We start from the raw sequence: 20,493 nt of genomic DNA, 5'->3' as shown, positions 1-20,493 counted from the left end.
GTGATCCAGCCACACCGAGCTGATTCAGGTCCTGGGACAGTCACTGCTCTCATCTCATTCTTGCTAGTCACACATGCCGCCTTCTAACCACTCTTCTAACCCCCATGGATCTTTTTAAAATCTTATGTTTACAAGACTTCCAGAAAACCAAGCCTGAACCCTTCTATGCTTATGATACTATGATATTGGCTGTCCCATCCATTAAATTCTCAACTCAGTCTACTTGTTCACCACATATCTCTGAGAGTACCCAACACAAAGCAGGACCCTGATACACACTGATGAATTCTGAATAAGGCTTAGGCTCCACAGGTGGGAGAGATCTAGGTTTGTGTCTATGCAGGATGCACCTCAGAGGAACCGCTCTGTTCTGTAGGAGCCATGGAGTAGGGGCTTAAACAGCCTCTCCCCTGGATGGTGCTCCAGGCTGCAAGGGGTCAGTCAGGCTGCAGCCTCCTGACCAAGATACCCCGGTGATCTGTAAGCAGACAGCCAAGTTGTGTGCCGGGCGTGCTGTGCTCTGCTCTGTCTGGGACCTCCCTGGACTGGTCAGAGCCTACTTCATCACCTCCTTCCCATTCTGTGCGAGCATGTGACCCCTGCAACGACTGACGGGGGCAAGGACTCTGTCAGTGAATGCTCTCTCCTGGGAAGCTGGAGATGCTGACTGGGTGGCTCATGTCCTCCCTTCCTTGGAAGATGGTATCGTATAAACCTCAGGCATTTCTGTGCGGGTTGCTTTTAGGGAAACAGTCTAAAAGAGGTTTCTTGAAGGCAAAGCTCAATCAATCCCAAATGTTCTAAGCTCTTTCTAACCTTGACTTAGGCAGGAGGAATAAAAGACATTCACATAACATTAGACTCAGTTACCAAAACACAGGGCTGTCCCGATCATCCTTGACTGTGTAGTACTCTTTGTCGGTTTCAATGGCTTTGGTTAAACCGAAGTCTCCAATTTTCACTTGGTGCTCACTCTCAACGAGGACATTTCTTGCTGCTAAGTCCCGGTGAACGTACTGCCGAGACCCCAAGTAGTCCATCCCCTGAGGGAGAGAAGTCAATGTAGAGTCATTTGTTAACGGTCAGTTCAGGCTGTGTTTTGTATCCATCGCTGCATCTCAGGAAAGCACAAATGCCATTTCATTTACCTGTCATGCATTTTTGTTGTTGTTGTTTTTACTTTAATGCAAGTAAAACCAACCCAATTCAAAGAAATACATATTAAATCACCCATATTAACAACTCAGCTCGTTTTGTCAGTACTGGCTAATTTTCATCCAAATCATGCAGAGCAATATGAACTCAGGTACAATTACTGGAAAGCTTCCCCCTGCAGTCTAATTACAAACCAATTACCCAGGACAGAATGCCTGATTTTTTAATCTTTAACATGCTTTTTTTTTACCTTACAAATCTGAACAGCATATTTTAACTGTTGTTTGAGGTTAATTTTGTTCTTATTCTTTGGAAGATATTCCTTAAGGCTTCCTGAAGGTAGAAACTCCATGATGAGCTTAATACCATTTCCTCCTGTCAAGAAAAGAACACCCATCAGGACAAGGCTGCCAGATGAAGGAACTGTGGGGGAGTAGAGGGTGCAGGATCAGGAGACACAGGCCCCGAACTGATTTCAGTGTCACTCCCCACCCCAAATCCCAGGCAAGCTACTTAACCTCTTTAAGCCCCTGAACCTCAGGATCCTCAGCAGTGAACAGAGATAGTGACACGTGTGTACAGAACCCAGTCATCAGCACCCCGTGAGCTAACAGTGCTCTGCGAACAACCACAGATGACTGATTTTTAAAACTTATGAGCCACATCATTTCATTACCAGTTTTAGAGTATAATATGTGGGTGTTATATTGGCTTGTAAAAAAAGATATACTTATTAGTAAATACCGCTTGCCACCTTGATTGGTGGCACTGGCCGTATAACCCCAGAAGCTCCCTTAGTTTTCACACCAACCCCACTTTGCACAACATACCGTCTTCTGTACAGATGCCTTTGTACTTCACAATGTTCTCATGATAGAGGTTCCTTAAGATTTCAATTTCCTTCTTCAGATCCGCTATGTGGTTACCTCCACTCTCAGGCTTCAGGGATTTGACAGCCACCTGCTCCCCGGTATTGTCACCCTCAGGGTCGTATCTGCAGAGCTCAACCTTCCCAAAGTGGCCCTGGAAGGAAAGATGCACGTGCCTGATGAGAAAAGCCCCACCCCGGGCCAGCAGGAACACTCAGAAGATGACGCTTGCTCCTCGTGCTGTTCCCACGAAGGCCAGGGGTACACAGCACAGTCCGACCTTACAGGCAGCGAACTGCCCCCCCACCCTTCCCCACCCACCACAGCCCCTCCTCTCTTGGTCCCACATGCCATCCCCTCTATTACTGAGCTAAGACAAGGAAGTATCAGGGGACTATTGAACCAACACATCGATCCCAGTTTCCGTGAAAACACAGCCCACAAGGAAGGTTATTTCTGGACCTGCAGGATGACTATGGCATTCTCTGACAGCCACGGGCCCAGGCAGCGGGGCAGGCGCCACGACGTGGCTGAAAAGGGCACTGCGCGATGGGTGTTCAGGAGACGTGGGGTCAGACTTCTCCTGAGCCACCGGACAGGGAAGGCGCAGTGACCCAGTCTTCTGAGCTGGCTCCAGAGGCACTTGTGCACAGACCCTCAGGGTGTTGTGAGGCACTAAGGACACTGTTATGTGCCCAGCACACGGCCCGGGCACACAGAAGACACTCCACACAGGACACAGTCTGTGTTCGCTTAACTCAACTATTGAAAATCTGTATTTAGACACAAATCCCAGTAGCTTTTCTGGTCACCTTAACCGTTAGGAAACTCCCATTCGAGGTCCAAGGGAAAACTGACATTCTGTGTGGCCTTCTGTGTAGTAAATATCCCTTATTTAAGCAGCCGCACAGCAAAGTCCAAGATAGGGACTTTTCTGTTTCTACCACATCTATACCTATTCCCCCATATCTCTCTCTTTCCATTCTCTTCCACCCCTTGGAGAAAAATCGAGTCTGGAGGGAGCAGACCAACATCCTGTGTGCATATCCAGCCACCTGGACAGGCAGGTATATGCACACTGCTGCCGTGTGCCAAGTGGAGACTCCCCCGTAATTCCAGTAGCCCAGGGAAAACCCAGTGAGATGCCTTCTCTTCATAAATCTTGGCCCAGAAACAGAGAGAATGGAGAGTGGTTTTAGATGCAGAAGAGGTCAGACGGTCAGCAGGGGACTCCAGCCTAACTTGCCTCTCCCAAGTCACGGATTCTCTTCAAGAACCGCTTTTCAAAATGTGTGGGATCCACTTCGGTTGCCGGCTTTCGTTCTGAAACAATGTCTGGATCTAGGAGAGGAGGAAAGAAACCATGCTAAAAAGGAGTGACTGCCGTCCACAGGCTCCTAGTTATTCTGCTGCTTCCCCGGGGAACTGGCTGGTCTCATGCAAACACTGCACGACAGGGTCTTACTCTGCTCCTCCAGTTTATTGATGTCTCTCATGATGGCTCGGAAGAAGGGTCTCTGGTTGGGGTCATAGTTCATACAGCGGGTCATGAGGTCAGCTAGCTCCTTACAAGATGGTGTCACTGGCCGGCACCGGCTTTCATAGAATCGCTCTTTCTGTAAAGAAGAAAACCACATGGGAGAAACCAAAGGTACCACTCACTAACCCTTCAGCACCAGTTACCATCCTAATTTATTTCCCCGATAGCTCTGCATAAAGGCAGGTTTCACAAACCTGTGTTACTATTGCCTAATTCCGGCCTGGGGAAATGTTAGTCCCCATACTAAAATCCAAATTCAAGTCAGATGGGCGGTAGACCCAGGCCTGAACCTGCTGCATTCTAGTGCAGTCATGCAGCCTTCCTGGAATACAACTTGGCAGACTCTTCAAATCCTTTGACTCATTAATTCCAACTATAAAATGACTCAGAAGTCAGATATAAACAAAGATTTATGTTCAAAGATACTCCCTGCAGAATTAGACAGCACATTACAAATTTAAAAACAACCTAAATGCCAAATATAAAATTAGTTAAGTAAATTTGAGCTTAATGAAACAACTCTTACATTAAATTTGTAAAATTGTAAGACATTTTTAACTATGCAGGAAAGTACTCCCGATATTAAATTAAGAAGTAGAGCCTATATAACTATATCTAGCATGGTCTCGGTTGTGTTTAAACAAGACAGACAGAAACAGACTGAAAGACAAAATACCAAAGGGCTAACTAGTGGTGAGGAGCGACTGGAATATGATGACTGCTGTTTTTTCTTTTTCATAGTTTTCTATATTTTCCAATTTTCAACTGTTTATTACTTCAAAGTTCTAAAACAAATAATTGATACTACTTTTAAAAATTAAGGGGCACCTGGGTGGCTCAGTCGGTTAAGCGTCCGACTTCAGCTCAGGTCATGATCTTGCGGTCCGTGAGTTCGAGCCCCGCGTCGGGCTCTGTGCAGACAGCTCAGAGCCTGGAGCCTATTTCAGATTCTGTGTCTCCCTCTTTCTCTGCCCCTCCCCTGCTCATGCTCTGTCTCTCTGTCTCAGAAATAAATAAACGTTAAAAAAATTCAGAAAAAAATAAAAAATAAAATAAAAATAAAAATTAAGTCAAACCATGACCCTCCAGTTAAAAAAAAAAATGTTTGTTTATTTTTGAGAGACACAGAGAGAGCACAAGTGGGAGACAAACCGAGAGAGGGAGAGACAGAATCCGAAGCGGGCTCCAGGTTCTGAGCTGTCAGCACAGAGCCCAATGCAGGGCTTGAACCCACAAACTAAGAGATCATGCCCTGAGCCGAAGTCGGACACTTAATCGACTGAGCCACCCTGGCACCCCTACCCTCCAGTTTCTAGTGAATCTCATGAGTACTGGTTTCTCCTCTGTCCCTGGGGATCCTTGGTGGAAGTGGGGAGACCTCAGCGGATGAGGAAGAGGAGGAGCTGGAACTAAGCTGGGAGCTGCTCTCGCCTCGCAGTGTCACGCTCGCTTCCCCGCTCTGGCACAGCCAGGTGGAAAGGCCATCCAAACCCATCAAGGGTACTTGGGAGGAGAGAAGGAGCCCTCTTTTATCAAAGGTACAGGCCCTTCCTTACGCCATTCCTGCATGCTGCTTAGCCCTGAGTACACAGCAGGTGCTCAATAGATACTGACTTTTCTCCAAAAACCCTAGAATGAAAATCCCAAATAGCAGAGTTACAGATCTGAGGGCTTCCCTGCTGGTTTTGACTTAACTCCGCTTTCCCAAGCCCTGTACTATGTTTACCTGGCCAAAGTTAACTGGTTAAACATTCTACCTCTTCAGGATCTCCTACAGGTGCACCCTCCACTCTGGATTTCCATTGCCACTTCCTGTCTCTGTCCTCACCACTGAGAGCCTCAGAGCATGTGGTCACTCCTTAGCCTGTCCATCCTAACCATGGTGTCTAGAAGACCTGTCCCCATGCCGACCTCTAAGCACCTCACTTCTCCACGCGAACTCATGAGTGTCCCACATCACCCCTAAGTACAATTCTGTAGCCTGGAATTTAGGGCTTCCAATAATCTGACCCCAAATAACCTTTCCCACCTTACCACCTGTCTTTCCTCTCCATGCTTGAGGCAAACGAAACCACTTATTGCTTCCCACGGACAACTGAAATGCCACCTTCCCCTGGATTTTGATCAATCCCTCCCAGCTCAAAGTGATGCTGCTGCCCCCATAAATACACGAGACACATTCCAATAATTGAACCACTGAGTCAGGATCAGTGGTCCTTGATTGTCATTTTACTACTTTATCCCTTTAGAGTTACAGTCTTCACACTTTCTACCAGTAAATTTAAGAGTGGTTCAGACCTTTCTGGTTTTGCACTGTAGCTGAGGGACCCAGGCATGTGCTGGGGCTCCCTGCGTCTCCGTTACCTGAACTGTGAAATGAAGGTGATGGCACTGCTGTATCTAAGTTGCAGGATTCTTAGGCCGCTGGTTTCACATATTATGTGAAGAATCCTCGTTCTTGCTATTATAGGCGAACTCTCCTAACCACACCCTAAGGTCCTCAAGGGAAGCCAAGGCCTGTGTCTATTTTATAGTGAGCCTCCAGCTTTTACTTCGAACAATGCCTCGCAGTAGAAACTCAACAAGTATCTGTGTTAATGTTGCTAACAGGTACTTCAAATCTGAGATAAACACTACCATAATGTACTACTGAGCACATATCGTGTGCCTGGCATTGTGCATGCATTATTTCATTATTTACTTAATCTTCACAACAGCCCTGCAAAATAGGTAGTATTTATCCCCATTTTACAGATGATGAAACTGACAGGGAAGTTAAGTGACACTTTCGAGGTCACACAGCCAGTAAGCCTGTGGAGGACAGTCAAAGCCGCCTCCATCTCTTCCCACAACATGAGGCTCCCTGACAACTGCTGAGACGTTCACGAGGGCTCACGGAGTCCTCACTCAGCTCTCACCCCGGAAAGCAACTGCTCACCTCAATCAGTGTCTTATCTTTCAGAGGGATCTCGCCATTGTAGCAGATTTCCCAGAGTGTGGTTCCAAAGCTCCATTTGTCAGCGGCCACACTCAGGTTCTTGGAGTCTTCAACACACTCGGGAGCAATCCACGGGATTCGTTCTATGCACTCTGGAAAAAGACCAGAGAGATTTCTAGATCAGTTTCTGGAAATGCCAGGGTTGTAAATCACTGTCATTGCAGCAGAAACTGTGAGCTAACGAAGAAACTATTTTAAGCAGTGCTTTCCAAACATGGGCCCGGGGGGAGTTTGTGAAGGGTGCCACTTTCCAGGCCTCTCCACCCTGGCACGTGCTACACCATGCAGCAGTCTTAGGGCCAGCAGACGTGTCCATTTATCACAAGCCCCCAGGAGGGTCACATAGGGCCAGGCTTCCGAAGCTCTGGCCTCAGATGACAGCAAAGCACCCTGGGGAAGGCCAACACCCTGGGGAAGGAGAACAAAGGCTTAAGAAAGAAAAGGCAGAGGGGCACCTAGGTGGCTCAGTCGGTTAAGCATCCCACTCCTGATTTCGGCTCAGGTCACAGTTTGTGAGATCAAGGCCCACATCGGACTCTGCACTGACAGGCAAAGCCTGCTTGGGATTCTCTCTCTTCCTCTCTGTCTGCCCCTTCCCCACTTGCCTGTGCGTGTGCTCTCTTTCTCAAAATAAATAAATAAACATTAAAAAAAAAGAAGAAAAGGCAGGGAAAGACAAGAGGCCCATACATGCAGAGCAGGCATGGGCTAACCTCACTCATGCATTCTGCACAATCCCCCTGCAATTGTGTGTTTGCTTCGTGTGGGAAAGAACAAGGGAATGAAAGCCTGAGGTGAAGCTGTCCTACATCTCTTGCACCTGGCTACTTCTGCAGCCCTGTTCTGGCTTCCTGCCAAGGCCAGTGATCTGAGTAGACACCCCTGCTGTGTCCCTCAACAAGCACTGTGGTCTCCAGCAACAGCCTCCTGGCTCCTGCTGGAAACAGAGGCAGTCACAGTCAGGCCCACCTCACTGACCCACAAGGCCCAGATGAAATCCCACTGCCTCCCTGAATCACCTCTGTCCCCAGCTAGGTGATATCGCTGTCTCTGAATGCCCATAGCATTTTACCGGCACCTCTTGGGGATACCCAGGCTCCTCTACTAGTTCTGGAGTCACCAGTGTCTGCGCCCCAGGTGCTTTCTGAGGACAGGTCCCGGGACAGATTCAGGGCTGAATCTTGGCCGACTGGTGGGAGATGGGCGGGTAAGGGGCACTACATAGGCACTAAAGAATGCTTCCCACTTCCCTGCTAAGGAGTGAATGATTTCAGTTGTATTTGTAAGGCCTGTTTTCATCCTGGTTCCCTTCCAAACTTAGCCCATTCTTTGACCTACTGAACAAAACTCTAAGAGCCCAGCACTGTGCTTGGTGGCTGGCCGTCACAGGCCAGGGCCACGCTGAGATCCCACACACGGCCTCTAAGGCTAAGAGGCAGAGAGTACTACTTGGGCAGTGCTGGTTGCAGTGTCTTCGCTCCTGGGCCCGTCTTTTTCTTCACAGCCCTATAGTTCACGATGACCTCATTCAAAGGCCACAAGAGCACAGCTATCACTTGGGGGCCTCCCCCAACAGCTCACCAACTACAGTGGAGGGCCAGGAGACCCGGCTCCTCTCGACACCTCTGTGACCATCCCTGGGCCCAGCAGCCTCCCTCTGTGCTACCCCAGCACCTTGAACACAGCTCCTTTATCGTCAGGACCACACGTGCCTCGGGTGAGTTTCTCCTACCACACAGCTCCCAGAGGGCAGGGACTGGCCCTCCCTACCCTCCACATCTCCCTCGGCCCCTGGGGCACAGCAGCAGCACCAGATGCCTGTCTGCTAAAGTGTCCTTCTTAAAAGGAAACACACCAGAGCCCTAGCCCCCTTCTCCCTGCTGGCCTGACCTGAATTCAGGTGGGGACAGGGAGGGTGGAAGGGTGAAGGGCACAGATGGGAACTGGGGTGGGAGGAAAGGCGAGACCCACCTTGCCTGGACAGCACGGTGATGGGGATGCCGGGGTCACTGAGCTTGATGAACGGGCCGAACTCGCTGTCGATGCCCTCACGGGCCAAGAGGAGGTTTTTAGTGCACACATTTCCGTGGACCAGGTCTTTATCCTCCTGCAGAGTGAGAAGGGTGAACTCAGTCAAGTTGCCCATGGGGCTGCCCGTCTTCCCTCCTTCCTTCACTCCGTTTCCAAGCCTGGCTCCTCACATCATCTCTCCATATTCCCCAGCGACAGCCATGCCCGGGCAGCCTAGCTCTCTCCCCAGTCATCTGAGTGACTCGGGTGTATTGCACCATGGCCCTGCGCCCTGGTCCCCTCACCAGTAAAACGGGGATAATGGCAGAGTGGGCCTCATAGGGCTTTTGTGAGAATGACACCAAGGAGAACGAGTAGGACCCCTGAACGGCTGACCCACGGTAAGCACTACTGACGCTGGCGGTTTCACTCATTTGTGTGACAAGAATCGCACTATTTCCACTCTTACCTACAGTGCAGTACAGAAGTCAGTCCTCTGACGTGATACAATTTCCATCAAAACAGGATTCGTACACAAGCACACGAACAGCCCCAAATGACCAAGGTCGAGGCCACTAAGCACCAGGCACACCTGTGTTTAACCAGAGACCAGGCCCCTCCAGCCCACCTCACCAGAGTCCCTTCCTGCCACCAACCACTCGGGCATTCTGGTTCCTGATGGGGGCCACCACAGACTCCAGAACATACTTACCAAGTAACTCAAGGCACTGGCCAGTTGTTTGGCAACTTTAAACTTCCACGGTGTGGTGAGGACATCGCTTTTCCGGTGCATGAAGAGATCCAGGGGCCCCCCCTCCACAAACTCCTCCACCATGATATCTATAGGCACAAAAGTAGCCACAGTAGGGACAGTATCTTCCCTCACCCCCTGAGGGGAGCCCACTTTACTGACTGGTCCTCGGCTTGGGAGGACACAACCATCCTTGTGAGGTGCAAACAGCAGAATGAGCGCTTACACCTCTGCCCCCGCCCAGAGCGCCTTCTTCTCTCTCAGCGTGCTCACCCCACCCTCCCGGGTCCAGCACGGTGTGCAGTCAGGGCCAGCAACAGTAAACGTTCGAGAAATGAGTGAAAAAGACAAATGGGGCTTAATTCTACATCCACTATTAAGCACAAGAACTGCTGCAAGAGGCAAGAAGCCCAGGCAAGGTAAAGGTGGCATCAGCCCCGAGTCATCCCCACAGCGCCAACGCTCCCAGCCAGGGCAACCTCCCCTTCCACAGCGAATACACTTACTTTCCACATCTCGGACACAGACGCCATAGAGGTACACGATGTGTTTGTGGGAGACCTGCCTCATCATGCTGGCTGCCTCAAAGAAGGCCTGTGGGAGAAGAGGACAAGGAATGCTAAGGGTCAGACTCCACTGCTCTGATGCCAAAGGGGCTCTGCTGGGAGGAAAGTCAATGGGTCCCAGGAAAACTCATCACTGTCATCCCAGGCCCTGAAACTGCTCCCTTGGCCTTGCCTGTCCAGAGGCATTGCTAAGCCGGCTGGGATACGGGATATATTTAGACAACCTAATAGGATACGGAGCCAGGCTGGAAGGAGAGGCTAGCTGACAATTTCCCCATTAGATACGCACATCCACCACTTTCTCTCCATTAAACCTTGAGAAATAACAATGTTTGGCACTGTGTTAGAATAAACAAAAACCCAGGCAGATCTCAGTCAAGACTTGGCTTTATCACTCTAACAGTTTGTGGGATCTTGGGTAAGTCCTTTTACTCGTCTGGGCTTTAATTCTGTAGACTGTGAAGTGATACACCAGGGACTATGTAGAGTCCTGGGCTCCACCACAAGGACCTCTAGATAGGAAACAGGAGGACAGTGGGAGGGCCAGGAAGGGACAGGCTGCTCAACCCACTTCATCTTCAATCCTCCCTCACTTATTTTCCACGCCGGCTTTATCTCAGATTATACTCGAAGAAAGGCATCCAGACTAGATGACAAAGGCCAAACTAAAGACAAAGGTTCTTCCAGGCTCACTGTGCTCCACTGGCTCCAGAACTGGGGGAGAAGAGGGGACGGGGTTATGAAGGAGACACTTACCAGAGAAATGTCCCTGTGGCTGGGGTCTAAGACTTTGAGGATCACTTTTATTCTCTTTTCTTCGGAAGTTCCTTCGTCATCTTTGTAATCCAGAAGGGTTCCAGAGTAGATGTGTGTCCGCGTGCCTCTCCCAAGGTGCTCGCCCTGAAGAAGGAAGCAGGAGGTTGGGGTGATGACCCCTCTCTGGGGCTGCACTGAGGACTTAATGGGAACACAGAATACCAGCAGGGGTGGGGCGAAGGCAAAAGGGCCTCCAAAGATCACAGCCTCCCCATGTCTTGTCCCCGTCAGGCCTCCAAAAGAAATACAAAGCTATTTAACCAAACACAGATGTGGCACTTCCTGGGCCCCAGGAGACCGTTACAGTCCCAAACGGTTCCTTCCCTTCTACTTCCAGGAAACAACCTGTGGCTAAAACATAATCCTGACCAATCATAAAACTTCTAGTAGCGCCACCAATAGCCTCCAGTGACAGCAGCCCCACCCTCACCTCCAAAGTGGACTCAGAGAGGACCCCACAGGGGCAACTCTACTATAGGCTAGGGTACAAAGAAAAGGGGCTTATTAGTGATCATGCTACTGCTCACTGGCCATTTAACTTGAGACATTCTTTCCTCGACTCCTTTCTGTGAACAGGGATAACAATCGTACCTGCCTTCCAGGGCTGTGTTAGAATCAAGTGAAGAGGCAGGTATAAAGGCTCCAGGTACAGAGTCTGGCACATCATGGGCAGAAACGATCTGCTGGCTGATATGTTCTGTTTGATTGCCCTCTAGACTAGGCACTTGTTCGTTTTTCAGATATCTACCCAGTGTGTGTGTCTGTATATGCACATGCGTGCTAAGCTTTAAAATTTGTGATGCATTTACATGTGGACTTGCCCTCACAATCCCACAGCGGGGGAAGGGTGTCAAGGCAGAGGCAGAGACTGGAAGGATGGGCCTTCAGTATCCTCACATATGAAAGAGAATAATACCACCAAATAACCGGTATGAGGACTAAAAGCCTCATACCCAAAAAGCAAAAAGCCCTTAGCACATAATCATCTGTCTCTAAGGAGTCTCCCAGTTCAAGATTTAATAATTCTGAGTTAAACATTCTTAATATTGGGAAACCAAAATGTGATTCATAAAACTCAGGCACTCTCAAGCTATTGACATTAACCTCGCAAAGTCTGTTAAGTTATGGTGCTATTATTCTATTATGCCAGCGCGTTCTGTAAATGCAGAAAATGGATTCCCTTGGAATCAGTCCTGCCCCTACAGGAATGTATACAATCGTTAATCGGGTATATTAATTTGCACAAATGCCACCATTTGTCATCTGTCATAGCACAGTGGCGATGCATCTGCCCTGTCTCCCATATCCTGGTGAGGTCCTGTGACTATTCATTAAAGCTGCATCTGTCATGAAGCGGTTCATCAAGATTATGGGAAGTTGTGTTCCCAGAACATCCCGTAAAAGCCATATGCTTGCAGAATAATTACTCTTCCCCAGAAGGGTTGCTTATCCCAGCAGCCAAGCCATGGCAACAGGCCTCCACAGTGCCCCACGGAGGGTCCTGCGTATTACACGTTGGCTTCCTTCCGTGCTGCTCCCTCTGCCTTTGTCTGGTGCTTGCTGTGTATCCTCTGGGACTCTGCTTGGATGCCGCTTTCCCAGGAAGCCATTTCTGTCCTCCCGAGGCTAGGCGGCATGGTCCCATCTGACAGTCCCACATCCTGCTGTATTTCCCTACTTAGGACTTGTGTCTTGGTAACGCGATTATCTACTTAAGATGCGAGTTGGCTCCTCCAGCGCACTGTGCACCTGCCAAGGGTTGCCATCATGCGTGACACGTGAAAGTGCTCACTGTTGGCTAGATGAGTGCTGGGGACACGGAGGGTGGCTATGATCTGTGCAGAGGTTCAAAGGCAAGGAAAGAAGGAAGGGCCCAAGTACAGGACCAAATTTAGGCAGGAAAAAAACCCAGGGTACTGCCACTCTGGTGATTTCAATCTCTGGCCACAGCTCCGACTCCACCAGAAGGACAGAACACAACACAATCTGGCCCTCAGTGAAGGATTTATCAAAGGAAGTGAGAGGCAGCTGCAGCTGCGGACCTCTATGCCCTGAAACCCTGCCCAACAGTTTTAGGGATTAACCTAAGAAAGTATACTAGCAAACCAACCCCAAGCCTGCCACCTTCCACTAGGCTCCCTAGTAGGCGTGAGCCCACAATTCATTCTCCAACACCTCCAAAGTGTCACAGTTTCTCCCAGGCAGTAAACGTTCCTTCCCTCCAAGGCTGCTGGCAGGCTGTCTCCTTGGCCTCCCTGGTGTGTGGCTCCACACCATGCTCCACTGGGGCAGGGGCATGGAAGAGAACATGGGGTTTGCCCTGGGCCTCACACCCTTAGCCCGAGGGCAGCTACAAGGGAAACTGGGCCTGCCTACAGCTGCAGACTCTGGGCAAGAGGCCTCCCAAGCTGGGACAATGGTCCAAGGGACCTATCTCTCAAGACAGTTCTCCTGCCTCCTTACTGTATTCTGTATTCCCCCAGCTTTGCTCCCTTTGGAATCATCATCTGAAAGCCCAGGGTTGAACTTTAGAAGTGCTCTGTCACAGCATGTGGTGGGTTAACGAGGGTCGTCAGCCCAGACTCGCCCCATGGACACCCTACTCTTGCCTTGTCAGCATTCCCACCAAGTTCTCCAACTCCTTCTATCTGCAGAAGACCACTCCCCAGAAGGTCCTGTAACCCTAGATAACCCCACAAATCCATTTCCTTCAAAGACAAAGTGTCTCTTGGGAACATGAGCAAAGCTGGGTAGAATGGCAGGGTACTGACTGAACAGCTTTAACTACAAAAGAAAAGTCTCTTTTTTTTGTTTTTGTTTTTTCCAATAGGATTTCCCCAAACCCAGACTTCAGTCCCCCAAATCCTCAGACTGCTTGCCATGGGGAGGCAGGACCAAGGTGGACCCAGGAACCTTAGCAATGACTCACTTGCACGATATCTTTCTTGAGGATCCGGTCAAAACTCAGCTGGCTCATAGAGTAGACAGGCTGCCACTCCTGGGCTTTCTTAGTAGCCACCAGCAAATTGGAGATCTCTGCGGGAGAGAACGAAGAAGACTGAGCAGGGCAGCGAAGGTCCAAGATCCCAGTTGGCCAACGTCTGCCGAACCATGGGGCTTGCTGAACACAACATTTGTACATTTGTTGGTTTAGTCATTCAACAAATATTTATTAAGTACCTGATTCCTGCCCTCCAGGAGCTGCTAAGGCAAATAACAGAGCCTAAGCTAATCGAGTAATCAACCAATCGAAAGGAAAGCTCCCATTTGTGCAGCTGCTCTCAAGATTGCGAGAGCAGGGTCTGTTGTGGCAGCAGAACTCAGGGAAGGTTTGCCTAAGGAAGTGAAATTTTAAAATCTGAGAACAGAAACTCCCCGAAGGCAGGGGCCACTATCTGTCTTATTTCCTGCTCTACCTCCACAGCCTGGAACATAGAGTAGGTACTCAGTAAGTATCTGTTAAATGTGTGAATGAATAATCAGGATGAAGGATGAGAGCTGAAGAGGGAGGAAGAAGCAGTACGTTGGGCCTGGGGAGTGAGGGGAACTGAGTTAGGAAGGTAGAAAAACACTGGTTTTGTGTAAAAAAACAGGACAAGTAATCCAGAGAGAAGGTTGTGCCTGAACCTTTCTGGGCTCCCAGCAGTGCCTGACTCCAAGGAGGTGCTATATAAATGTACAGATTATGAGCAGACCATCCCCAAATACCACTAATTCAAACAGCAAACTGAACACTTCACAAAATCTGCTGGGCAAGGGTGAGCACAGGAGGCTGATGGAATTTATAACCCACAGAAGGAGACTTCCCACCATGGAGCCACTTTGAGCTATGTCGCTGTGGGGAAAGAGAGCACCTTCCAGATTCAGACTGGCAGTGAGAGGGTTCTGGAACTCTGGAAGAACTCCACCCATGAGCACTAAGTACTAGGTCCCTACATTAGGCCAAGTAACTCAAACATGGTCTCTCAAGTCCTCACTTCTTTGCAGGGCACTGTTTGTTTTCCTTTTTTTTGTTTTTTGTTTTGTTTTTAATTTTTTTTAATGTTTACTTATTTTTTAGAGAATGAGAGACAGAGCATGAGCAGAGGAGGGGCAGAGAGAGAGGGAGACACAGAATCCGAAGCAGGCTCCAGGCTCGGAGCTGTCAGCACAGAGCCCGACGCGGGGCTCAAACTCACGAACCATCAGATCATGACCTGAGCTGAAGTTGGACACTTAACCGACTGAGCCACCCAGGCACCCCTAAGCATCCAACTTTGGCTCAGGTCATGATCCCAAAGTCTGTGGGTTTGAGCCTGGCACTGGACTCTCTGCTGACAGCTCCGAGCCTGGAGCCTGCTTCGGAATCTATGTCTCCCTCTCTCTCTCTGCCCCTACCCTGCTTGCACTGTCTCTCTCAAAGACAAAAAAAATTCTTAAAAAATTTTGTAATAGGGGCGCCTGGGTGGCTCAGTCGGTTAAGCGTCCGACTTCAGCTCAGGTCACAATCTCGCAGTCCGTGAGTTCGAGCCCCGCGTCGGGCTCTGTGCTGACTGCTCAGAGCCTGGAGCCTGTTTCAGATTCTGTGTCTCCCTCTCTCTCTGACCCTCCCCCGTTCATGCTCTGTCTCTCTCTGTCTCAAAAATAAATAAACGTTAAAAAAAAAATTTTTTTTTAATTTTGTAATAAAATAAAAAAAATTTAAGTTAGATTTTTAAATCTACTTACTATAAAATCTGTACAATAGTGGTTAAGAGTTGAGAACTGGTGTCCTCCTATGTTCAAATTGTCTCTGCCCCTACTGTGTGCCTTGGACAAGTGTGCCTTCCACTCCTCTGAACACTGATCTTCTCATCGGCAACATGGATGGTAATAACACCAACCTCAGAGGAGGTTCTGGGAGCCAGAAACTAGGTTCAGACACAGATTCCCCTTGTGATCACATTCTGGGTACCCTTTCTCCAGAGTCTATTCTCCCCCATTCTGTTACCCTGACTCCATGCAATCACCTGGATAAAATCAGATTCAAACAGGCCAACTCAGGACTGCCCTGGAGAAAAGACATCAAAAAGGGCCACTTGAAAAGTGTCCCCAGGGAAGAGTCAGGGCAATAGAGCTGCTTTGGGACTGAGAGAGGAGAAGGAAAAGAGGAACCATTTACGGGATGATGATCTGCATGGTTGCTACGGGGAATGTGGCACTGAAGTCAACCATGTGAGTGAGGAAAAGCCGCTAAACCCCCACAAGCCTGGTTTCTCACTGGAAAAATGGGAGACACAGTTGTGCCCCTTGTGAGGTTGCTGTGAGGGATAAATGAGAATGCACACGGGGGGGCTCACTTCAGTGCCTGGCATCTAGGGAGCACTCCAAAACTGGTAGCTATTGTGGTTAAGACCAACATTACATCCTGGTCAGCGTCACCATCCTTGTACCAGCTGGTTGGCAACGGCCTGCAGAAGCTTTCAGTGTCAGAGCGAAAGGCTGCAGAAATCAAACACCCAGCGTGACTCCACAGATGAGGATGTGGGTCAGCGATGACTAGGGCAGTGAGTCCTGCTGGGTCCCTATCCCCTTCTTGACATGGCCGCCCTCAGGCCTAGAGAGGGGTCGTGGGGCTGGACCAGACACAGAGATGTGGATTTGCTTTGCTGTCACATCCACTCTGAGGGCTGCCTGCTTTTCACTGAGTCCATGAGGAGCTTCTCAGCTGCATTTTCAAGTAAGAAACCCAGGTCAGAGTCTGGCTATCAGAGCCTTAGAGTTAGGAGGGCAGAGGCATTCAGGAACCCAAAACGACCTTCTTTAATAGTCATGATTTCCTCACTTCTCTAATTTGCAGGTGGTAGAGGGAAGACAGAGGGCTTCTGAGGGCACACAGAAACCAGCCTCATCCTCAGAGCTTGTTCTTCCTTTCTCCCTAAGCCCCCCAGCAGTCCCTCCTCTCCCCCAGGTCAGGAGAACTGGCCCCTGCCCCACAGCCGTGGGTTAATGGCTGCCCCTGCGCATTTGCAGAGTGTGATGTAGGGAAAAGACCATCTGAGGTGGGGTCAGAGGACTTGAGTTCAATTCCCCACTCCTGCTCGAACTACCTGGGCAAGCACAATGGCGATTACAACATACTCCGGGTTGTTTGGAAGATTGAATGACAGGGCCTGGCACATGATAGTACCCATCACCATCACCATCGTCATCATAAATTGCTGCTACTTTTATCATAACTAGTACTGACACCACTAGCAAGGCACTGAGCTTCTCTGGGCTTCAATTTCCACATCTCCGTAACAGCTACAAAGAGCTATTGTACAGATGGCATAAATGCAAATATGCACGTAAAGCATTTGAAATTAGTTAAGTACCCACCAGTATGGTAGCTACTGCCGTAATTATCAGACATCAGCGAACGTGGATTCCGTGCCGGGTGCTGTGTACCCACCCTACGAGTCACAGGGTGGTAAGATAGACCCAGAGCCTGTCTGAATAGTTCATATTCAAGTGGGAGGGACATTCAGTGTGGAGTTCCAGGGGCCCCAAGGGAAGCCGTGAGAGAGGGATTCAATGCGTTCCTGTGCTTTTCCTGCCATGGCTACTGGCTCCCAGGTCTGGACTGGGAAGGGCAGGAATCTACACCAGAGACCTACCCAGCTAATTCCAGGGAAGAAATCCTGTCCCAGCCTCCCATCTGCCACCACTTCTCACTATGTGTGGCTGCTGCCCTCCATCCCCCCCAACCTTACCCGGAGACCACCAATCTGCCTGTACTACCTGGAAGAGAGATTATGTAAGTAAATAGGGTAGTTGGGCTTTAAGATTTTACCTCCCTCTGAGGCCAAGGTCTCAGGGCCAAGTGGCAGATGTGTTTTTACCCTCACGGAACATCTTCAAGCATGAAAACAAAGGCTGCAGTTACCCCTGAAGCTGGCAGGAAACCCTATCTGATCAACAAGAACACAAGACCTTCCTCTTTCCCTGAGTGCAGTGGCAGCCCCGTGGCTGGGAGACCAAACAGTGATTCAAACATCAAGAACCCAGGCCCCTTTCTGTCCCGGTGTTGCATCCTCTGCCCACCCCTGACATAAAGGCTCACGGACAAATTCCCTTAAAAGAACAAGATGTGTCAGATAAAGAGACTCCTCAGAGTCTTCGACCACACTTACTGGGGCCTGCCCATCCCAAATGCGCTGCCCGCCCTTTCTTTGAGGCCTGACCCTTTCTGAGGGAAGGATGTGACACATGTAGGGCAGCACCTCACACTATGGGAATGTCAAAAAAACTATCTGGAGTAGACTGGCACTCAAACCCCTCTTTGACCTGACCTTCAGTGAGACTCACTTCATTTCTACAGGACTCAATTTTCTCACCTCTAAAATGGGGCACTTGACTAGGTGATACCTAACTGTCCTTCCAGTTCTCACATTCTAAGAGGTGATGAATTCACCTGCAGGGTATCAGTGACACTAACCATGGGGCTTCAAAAAGAAGAGCTGAGTCCGTCAACCCCCCATCCACTTTATTCCCTGACTCTCCTATGGTTCCCCACTCAGCTCCCTGGCATGGCATCCAAGGCCTCCTAGGACCCAAATCTGCCCTCTCCCAGTCTCATCAGCCCCTTCTTTTTATTTTATTCTATTCTACCCTACTCTATTTTATTTTAGAGAAAGAGAACACAGGTTGGGGAGAGAGAGAGAATCTTAAGCAGGTTCCATGCTCAGCATCGAGCCCAACGCAGGGCTCGATCCCATGACCCTGGGATCATGACCTGAGCCAAAATCAAGAGCTGGACGCTCAACCAGCTGAGCTGCCCAGGCGTACCATCCTACCTCTTCTTTCTAACTTCACTGAATGCATTAGCCCTTCAGCCCCTGTTCTTCTGCAGCTCCTGCTTTGGCCTACCACACTGCCCCTACACATGCTTTGTTAGAAAAGCCCTTATCTAGTGGCCAGGCTAACTGTCCAACATGAGGCTCAAGATCCACCTCTGTGCAGCTTTCCAGTCCACGACTCAGGGATTCTGACCATGCACTTCTTTGCAAGCCTGAGGTCTGATATGTAGGTGTTGATGAAAACAGCCATCACGTAGTGCGGTGGCCTTGTTTACCTGAAACATTTTCTATGTTAGACTGGAAACCCTTGGAGAGAGGGGCCTGAGTGTCAGGCATTTGATTCTCTGCATTTACCACAGTTCTTGACCCACAGAGGATATACTAGGAACATTTCTCAGAAAATAAACCACTCACAGGGGAACATTTTACCTTAAAGAGGAAAGTGGTAAGCTTCTGTTTACTAATCCTAAACATGCTCTTTCCAAAGCCTGAGATGCTAAGAAAAGGTGTATGTTTTTATCTATAGACAATGCTGACACCTGAGGCCCAGGATTGAAGTTCAGGACAGACTCGTAACAAAACTAAATGAAGGACACCTAGAAACTGTGGGGAGGGGCCACTTTCTTCAAACCAACCAGCAGCTTCTGGTTGATCCGTGTCTTAGAGCATCAGCAAGGGGCAAAGGGGATCAGCGAAGGGACAGGGCCCAGCTCTGGCCAGGGGAGACCGACCTCGGGGCTTGGGCTGGCAGCAGCGCTTCAGCACGAAGCTGATGTTGTCCGTCCGCAGGATCTGTTTCTTGAGGTGGTTCATGAGGTCCCCCAGGCTGGGGAAGCTGCGGTCCGAGCCATGCAGGCTGTAACGGCCCTTCTGCACCTCGATCTGAAAGTTCTTGAACTGTTTTTGGCTACCCACCACCTGCCATTCAAGAAAATGACCAGAAATGATTTGTTTTAAAAGGCTCAGGCAAATGTATCAACAACAGGAGAAGCTGAACAAGGATATATGGAACTATGTACTATCTCTGTAACATTTCTGTAGATCTATAATTATTCAAAAATAAATATTTATTACAAACAAGTAAACAATAAATAAGTCCAGAAGAAGACAATGATCAAAGAGAGTTAACACTAGAGAGAAAGCCTAACACAGCAGGACTTCTACAATAGCATCACCCCGTTTTAAACCTGTAAGATGGAGTTCAAGGAAAAACCAACCTCACAGGAACGTTGCTGTGACTGCGTGACAAAGTAAAAAACTTAGAAGGTGCTTTGTAAAGGTTTGCAAATATTATTATGCATGAAATAATCATTACTATAACAACATTTATCCAGGAAGTCTCTCAAACTGAGCCCTTCCAGGCCATGCATCTATTTGAGGAGAACCCCTCTGGGAGGTGGTGGTCAGTGGTCTGGTCCGTTTCCAGATTCTATAGTACCACAGAGAGGAAGTATAAGCAGCTTTCCTTCACGGGCACTTTTTGTACAAAGATAAATATTTTAGTCATTAAGGATGAAGGTCGGAAAGATCTACTTATGGTATATACTAGGATAAGATGTTTAAGATCGCAAAGCCTTGGTTTTTATTCATCTGTACAATGGGGATAATGCCGGGGTCAATCTCACAGGGTCAGTATAAGGTTTAAATGAGGACATGTAAAGTGGTCAGCACAGTGTCTGGTGAGCTAAAATGAACTGTGCCAGTAATCGTATCTATGATCCTGTTTTCCCCAGGTAATCTGACACCAGGCGGACCACACTCCTGAGTCATCGACATTCCTGGTCCAGCACAAGCCGATTCCACCTCAGAAGGCAGTTAGGCTGTCTCGTGCGCCCATCCATATTAACAACATTATACTACTCCCTTCACAGACTGATGAATGTAGAAGACAGGCATGCTGCCCATACAACAAAGCCGACAAGTTCTGACCCGCTGTGGCCGTATCAGCCACGAGGCCTTGCTGTATAGGAAGGCTCCCAGGCAGGCAGT

At 49.1% G+C, this 20,493-nt stretch overlaps 1 protein-coding gene across 3 annotated transcripts in view; it reads right to left on the bottom strand.

The window, feature by feature from the left end:
- JAK1 (Janus kinase 1) overlaps nt 1-20,493 on the bottom strand; it is a 239,721-nt gene that overhangs the window by 3,674 nt on the left and 215,554 nt on the right. For all 3 annotated transcript variants that reach the window (XM_019449014.2, XM_019449015.2, XM_019449013.2), the window contains 12 exons: nt 19,236-19,422; nt 13,635-13,741; nt 10,646-10,789; nt 9,830-9,917; nt 9,285-9,412; nt 8,534-8,669; nt 6,503-6,654; nt 3,490-3,640; nt 3,271-3,365; nt 1,986-2,178; nt 1,406-1,530; nt 871-1,043 (listed from right to left, as the gene is read on the bottom strand). In XM_019449014.2, the coding sequence (XP_019304559.1) occupies nt 871-1,043; nt 1,406-1,530; nt 1,986-2,178; nt 3,271-3,365; nt 3,490-3,640; nt 6,503-6,654; nt 8,534-8,669; nt 9,285-9,412; nt 9,830-9,917; nt 10,646-10,789; nt 13,635-13,741; nt 19,236-19,422 (1,679 nt within the window). The remainder of the gene's footprint in view (nt 1-870; nt 1,044-1,405; nt 1,531-1,985; nt 2,179-3,270; nt 3,366-3,489; nt 3,641-6,502; nt 6,655-8,533; nt 8,670-9,284; nt 9,413-9,829; nt 9,918-10,645; nt 10,790-13,634; nt 13,742-19,235; nt 19,423-20,493) is intronic.

Source organism: Panthera pardus, unplaced genomic scaffold (assembly GCF_024362965.1).
Source record: "Panthera pardus isolate Hobbes unplaced genomic scaffold, ASM2436296v1 HiC_scaffold_11, whole genome shotgun sequence".
In the NCBI taxonomy this organism is placed as follows: Eukaryota; Metazoa; Chordata; class Mammalia; order Carnivora; family Felidae; genus Panthera; species Panthera pardus.
Note: the sequence above shows the minus strand (reverse complement) of the source record. Positions and strands in the feature narration are given on the sequence as shown.